Source organism: Phaethon lepturus, unplaced genomic scaffold (assembly GCF_000687285.1).
Source record: "Phaethon lepturus isolate BGI_N335 unplaced genomic scaffold, ASM68728v1 scaffold40174, whole genome shotgun sequence".
In the NCBI taxonomy this organism is placed as follows: domain Eukaryota; kingdom Metazoa; phylum Chordata; class Aves; order Phaethontiformes; family Phaethontidae; genus Phaethon; species Phaethon lepturus.
Window position 1 is genome coordinate 16,968 of NW_010533239.1, and position 6,785 is coordinate 23,752.

At 38.1% G+C, this 6,785-nt stretch overlaps 1 protein-coding gene across 1 annotated transcript in view; it reads left to right on the forward strand.

The window, feature by feature from the left end:
• Nucleotides 1–5,879, forward strand: part of LOC104619294 (dedicator of cytokinesis protein 7-like) — a gene marked incomplete at both ends in the record, with an annotated part of 7,609 nt that extends 1,730 nt beyond the window's left edge. The window contains 5 exons of the mRNA XM_010285115.1: nt 1,358–1,487; nt 1,594–1,806; nt 2,227–2,312; nt 4,432–4,498; nt 5,730–5,879. Of these exons, the coding sequence (XP_010283417.1) occupies nt 1,358–1,487; nt 1,594–1,806; nt 2,227–2,312; nt 4,432–4,498; nt 5,730–5,879 (646 nt within the window). The remainder of the gene's footprint in view (nt 1–1,357; nt 1,488–1,593; nt 1,807–2,226; nt 2,313–4,431; nt 4,499–5,729) is intronic.
• Nucleotides 5,880–6,785: the final 906 nt, after the last annotated feature.

The following is a 6,785-nucleotide window of genomic DNA, read 5'->3' on the forward strand; positions in this document are numbered from 1 at the left end:
ATTGAATTGTCTTTCAAGTAAGGATGGTAACAGGTTTCTCTTAATCCATCCTATTGGATGGTTACAAATACTTTGACTAGCTCTGGGGGCACAAAATCCAGCTCTTCTAGCTTTAGAAGAACATGGCTTCTGATGTGCCATCCTTCTTTCTCCCTCACCCCAGGGGAAATAATCTTTATTTCAATCTCTGTGTACAGTTCTTTGTACCCAAAATGTTTTTGGAGGCAGACAAATCCATCCATCCGTTCAGCGATTACTCTAATGGTATTGTAAAAAGTAAATAAGTTTTGTTCACCAGCCTGAAAAAAAACAATAGCACATTCTTATTTCAACCTTATGGTGTAATTTCTGTATGTTAGACTGATGGTGGCAATGATCACAGACACCTCTCAAGTCAGGTCTGATTTAGAATGAATTTACGCTTGTTGGTGGGGCTGTGAGTGAAATGCAGACATCCAAGTGAGGATTATACGGATAGTTCAGCTCTCAGGAATTATAACCTAGAGAGGAAAAGACATTCCTCCTTTCTCTCCTACCTTTCTTTATTCACTGCTAGCACATCCATGGTTTTCACATGTCTCTGCATCCTTCTGTGGTAACTTTAGTAACAGGGCAGGGTAAGAACAATTGATTCTAAATGTGACCCCAGCACTACTTTGGGAACTTGACTTAAAGTGTGTATTGTAAGGAGACTGTGGCTCTGGCCATATGTGTATGTAAATATAGACATAGTGCCATTTGGTATCCAAAAATTTGTTAGTCAAAGAGATCTGATCTTGTCAGCCACAGCAGACAGACTGTTTACTAGCAAATGCTCTTACAGCCTGGAAAGCTCTGGAGAACCCGATTCTGCTTATAAAGATGCTGTGGGAAGGTGCTCATTTTAGTTGAGGTCAGAAAGCCATATGTTTTCCAGAGGTGCTTAGGACCTCTGCACTTCATGCAGTCTTACCTGAAGTTGGTGTTTCGGTTTTCAGGTTACTAGTATTGTCTGCTCCAAGTCAGTTCTTGGCCCAGCAGAACCGCTGGCCTTCAATCCTCATGTCCTTGGCCTGTTTTAAGCTTGGCATCACAATCGCACATTTTATGATGACCTTAATTGGCCATTGATAATACTTCTTTTGACATCACCCAGGGTAGCTTTATAGTTGAACAGAGTCACATTGTAGTACTGTAATACTGGTTGTTGGATTATTACCCAGCTACAGTGGAGGATGACTGGCAATACTGTTTGCAGAGAGCAGTTTAAGCTTTGAGAGGACCCACAGTGATAATACTTGGTTTGTTCTGTAATTCTGCTTCTGGGTTTGGGGTCAAAAAGGATGCTAAGAATGCATTTGAAATACTCTGTTTTCAGATATCACAAGCTGGGAACTGGATTTAATCCCAACACCTTAGACAAACAGAAGGAGAGGCAAAAGGGGCTGCCTAAACAGATCTTTGAGTCTGATGAAGCTCCAGATGGCAACAGTTACCAGGATGAACAAGTAATGTACCTTTAAAACCTTGCTGCATAAAACCTAATTTATAGTAGCATTTTAAAAGTGCAGTCCCTTTCCCATTATAAGTTGCTTTTAATTTGTTGAATCTCAGGATGACCTTAAACGACGTTCAATGTCGATTGATGATACTCCCCGGGGCAGCTGGGCATGCAGTATTTTTGATCTGAAGAACTCCCTTCCAGATGCCCTTCTCCCAAACCTACTGGACCGAACCCCAAATGAAGAGATTGATCACCACAATGAAGATCAGAGGAAGTCCAGTAGGCATAAGGAGCTTTTTGCACTACACCCAGCACCAGATGAGGTATTTTTATGTAGATATGGGTGAGACTAAAAAAGCGAAGAATATAGGGAATGTGAAAATAGTCAGTCTGTCAGGGATTTAAAGGAGTTAAGATCACATACATAACATTTAATATCCATGAGAGCCTTAGAGATTTTGTGGGTCACATGGTTTTTACCATATTGTCTTGCCATAGATACTACTTTCTGAAGATTGGTTTTCTTTTATGGTTATGCAATCCCCTGTAATGTAGAAACATTAAAGGCATTTAATTTAGCATATTTATAGCTGCTGCTGAATGCAACATGCTGGTAAGCCTCAGATTAAATTGATGGTAGTGCTTTAGGAAAAAAAGGTGATACATATGTTTGCTTCATAATGGTATTGGTGGTTTGTACAAGTGTCGTGTCTCTAAATTGCTGTTCCTTTGACGAATTTCAGGAGGAGCCTATAGAACGACTTAGTGTCCCTGAAGTACCCAAAGAACACTTTGGCCAAAGACTCCTGGTGAAGTGTTTGTCCCTTAAGTAAGTATCACTCCAACAGACAGCTACTCTACAGAATTGAGAATTTAAATCTGTTGTTGTATCCACGTGCATCTGGAGTAACTCTGCTGCCTTGTTTATTACCCTTGAAGAGATTTAACATTGTTTGGTTGGTCGTAGGCTTAGTTCTAAAAAGGATGAGTTACACAATACTGTGCATCGGACAGTTTTATCTTCAAGACTTTCTTTAATGGTGTTGCGTAGAAGGTATTCACGTGCCTAGGCTTTTCTCTGCATTGCTTTTCAGCCAGTCTGTAGCTATACCTTTTCCATATTACTAGCACGCATGCTTCACTGCACTCATTCAGGGCTCCGAAGTTGGCCAGCCATTGGTGTTCAGCTCAGTAACAAGGATGTTTAAGTGGGGAAAAAAAAAGATTAAAAATGCTTAAGCCTTAAAATGTAAGACAACCAAAGAATTGCTGAAGTTTAGGCTCAACAACCTTGACTGTGTCCCTTTAAGAGTGAAGACTTTATATACTTAGCAAGCATTAACTGGAGGAATAGAAACCTGTTAAACAAGTTTAATGAAGTGAAGCTCCTGAATATAGGGTTACCTGCAGCTGGTTCATTGCCTATAACTCTTCTCTAATAACACAAGGTAAAATTTTACTGTTATTCCCTTGGAGAAATAAAGTACAAAACTGATTTTCCACACTGCTGTATTCATCTTCTGTGTCCTCAGTTAGGTCAACCCTTCTTATTAGAGAGCTCCTGTTAGACTACATTGCGGCTCATAACTGAGATATATGTGTGGGACATATCTCCTGCTCGTAGAGTACTCCAGGACCTAATATAGCCATAGAGATGAACTGATTTTGCAGCCTTTTATGAACTGGAACAACATAATATGCAGTAGCAGTGGAGTTTCCTCTCCAAAGGATGATGTCTTTAGCGTAAATAAGTTAGATGTTGGAAATTAATGATTTCTGCTATTTAAGCATCTGTTACTGACTGTAAATTTATAGCAAATCTGCCCAAGTACATGCTTGTTTGTGTATCAAAGAAATCTCTGAAGTTGTACTTACAGTTGTAATAGCAAGCATCCAAGATCGTGCTATCTTCGTGGAACAGAAAGAAGTAGATAGTCTCTTCCCCAAGGAGAAGCTAAGATGAACTAAGCAGGGTCATTTTCAGGTTAATCTCACCTTTGTTGCAAAACTAGAGTAAATACCTGTTTGATGATGCAGTCCTGTATGTTGTTCTCCCTGTTGGCAGAAGAGTTCCAAGCTGAAAAGCTGAGGGCTCTCTACAAGGACTGGGTGCATGGGGGTATCCCACCATGGGATGGGCATCAATTTCACAGGGAGGCTGTGCAGACAGGAGAATGGCATTTCAGCCCCTGCTCACTTTGGTTTAGGGACAGGTTTTGAATGTTTTTTAATTTTTTTAACATCCCAGGTGATTTAACAATAAGTTTATCTCTATTTGCTAGGCTAGTGTTTTCATTGGAAGTGTTTCAGTTAGCATAAATACTTGATAACAGTTACTCTGAAAAACTGACACCTTTCTGAGAGAGTTTTTGAAATATTGGTATTTTCTGACAGAAGTGTTGAAAATTGCCAAAATAGCTGTTCCCAACTCTCCAGAGGAAGGAGCTTTCTAGTCAGTAATGCTGAGTTCAGTTCCTCTGCTGAGAGGACAGCTTCTCAAGGTAATCAGAGGAGCTAAGTGGTCCAGCTATCCCAATCAATAATTCTTCTCCCTTTAAGGAAGCTATCAGATTGCTTTGCTTAGCTTTCAAATGACACTTGAAGTAGATAATTACAGAAGTATGCTTTATGCCCTGTGACCCTAATCCGAACCTTTCTCTTGGATCAATGAGTTGAAATAGCTTTTAAGAAGGTCCCGGGAGCACCAGTGTGTGCCCTGGTGGAAGAGAGCAGAGGAAGCAGGACAGGAGAGGAGTGGGGGGAAAACTGGGGTCTGAGACCTCCCTTGAAAAGGGAGGAGCAAGGCCTTAGGTTGGCTCAGCTGTTCTGACTTCTCGGCTTAACAGTGGTCAGCCGTCACCTTACCCAGGAAGGGTTTGGGGAGGGAGTAGGTTAGTCTTTCATACAAAATGTAAGTCAACTGATCTTATGTGTTTCTTTCTTTCAAGATTTGAAATAGAAATTGAGCCCATTTTTGCAAGTTTGGCTTTGTATGATGTTAAAGAAAAGAAAAAGGTAGGTTTTTAATTGCTTGAGTGATGACATTTCTGTCGAAACAAATTACAAACCTGTATTTAAAAAAAAGGGGAGGAATTAATTCCGGAAACAAACCTTTATGAAGACAATGACGTATTAGTGGTTGAAAGAATGATGAAGGCATTTCATTAACCATCTTGTGTGTTCTTGTAAAATAGTTGAAGTATAACACTTTTCTAAAAATATTATCTAATATGTGAGTACCTGAAATCAGAATATATATATTGTCCAATCTTGGCTTTCAAAAATTTTTTCCCCAGAGAGAACTTAAATAACTGAAACCTTTTATTTAGATTAAGTTTTTATGCTTTTCTTAATCTCTTTTTTGTGATTCAGCATGGTATGTGTTCAACTAACATTTTAATAATGCACAAGTCATACATGCTAGAAGTGCTAAAATCAAAACAAAACTGAGGAGTCTTTTCAAGATCTAGATTATAGGAAAGGCAAAATACATTTATTCCCCTATTTATGCTCTGTATTTAATATTTGAAGGGTCTCTTAGTTTTCCTAATTCAAGATATTAGCAGGAGTGGAGAGAAAAATGTTAAAAATATGCATTTTGACATTTATCTCTTTAAGACTTGAATTTAATGCATTGAGATTTAAGTTATGTAGATGAGAGTATGTGGAATATTATGTGAACTTTGTTTAATATTTAAATCACATTTCATAAGCCAATTTTATCATCTCATTACTCCATTTTTTTCCTTTAACGTAGTACGTTCTTTAGTGACCTCTGGTGTTGATAACCAGCTCACATTCATTTTGGCTTTGAAGCCTTGATACAGTCGAGGATTTGGTGTTTTAGCCTAGAAAGCTCACTGTCTGTCCTTCAACATGTGTTGTTTTTTCTTTTTCTGTGAATGATCTTAAAGGTCATTTTGTATTTTGCTACTTTGGTATTTTCAATTCAATAGCAATCGTAATTTCTAGTCCTGTGATGGAACCGCATACCCTACAGAACCCGGAAGAAATTTTATAGGTAGCGTGTATTGTTTGCTCCGTCTCTCTTTTCTCCTTTCCCACTGTCCTGCCTTGATTTCTTAATGAAAAGGCCTTTTTTTTTTTCTTTTTTATACATGGCTTGAAAGGAGGCACTGTTGGTATTTTTTTACTTGTGTTTTGAAATTGTCTGTTGTGTTTATGAAGAGTTTACCAAAAATAAAAAGTTTAACTAATGCTTGAAGCTACTCAACTTCTTCCTTAGATTTCAGAAAATTTCTACTTTGATTTAAACTCTGAACAAATGAAGGGAATGCTTCGTCCACATGTCCCTCCTGCTGCTATATCCACACTGGCCAGATCTGCCATCTTTTCTATCACTTATCCCTCTCAAGATGTCTTTCTAGTAATAAAGGTAAGAAATGCCAGAGCAATTTAAATTATTATTGTCTCTTGTTTTCTATTTAAAATAAAATATAAACAATTCTGACTGACTAGTTGACTTCTTACTTACTTTTAGAGAGCAGAATTCTATTCTCAAAAGTATAAACACTGGCACCACAGAATTCTATTTCAGGTATTCTTACTTAGTATGTTAAGTTCCTTTGTAACAGAAACAGTTCAGTGGAGATATGCATTGTTGTATTATTGAAAATCTGAAAAGAACACGAAGGTTTGCTTGATATAGAGCAGCTTTCTGGGGCTTGACCTTGGTTTTCATATGAAACAATGTGCTGACTTGTTAAGATGATAGATGAGTGAGTGATTTAAAAATATGTATTGATCTGAACCTCATTTCAGAAATGATATATGCCCTTAAGCCAGATTTTCAGATGTCTTTGAGAATTGAAATTACTAAGAGAGTGAGATCCATAACTGAAATAAAATGCCACACTGGTCACTCCTGGCATAAATTATACAAAGATAAAAGTTATTTTCTCTTCTTTCATTTGTCTCAATGAGCCCACAAATGTTGCTAGTTCAGATTGGCATTTGACTCAGTTTTTTTGGTCTCTCCTGTTGTAAAAAGAGAAGTTCAATACCTGCTTTCAGTTCTTAGGTAGTGGTTACATTGCCTGCTAGCTAAGTGCTGTGTTTGGAGAATCCTGTTGACTGAGGTTTGTGCAAGTTCTTCATGAACTGCTTCTTAACATGAGGAATAAGCTTTTGAAAATGAATTAAGGCTTTGTGGCTTGACAGAACATTTCCAGGTGAGAATAAGGCTTTCAGCAGTGTTGGAGCATATGTATTATTAACTGTATGAGGTTTAATAGGTTTAATAAGGCCAAGTGCCAAGTGCAGGGTCCTGCACTTTGGCCAC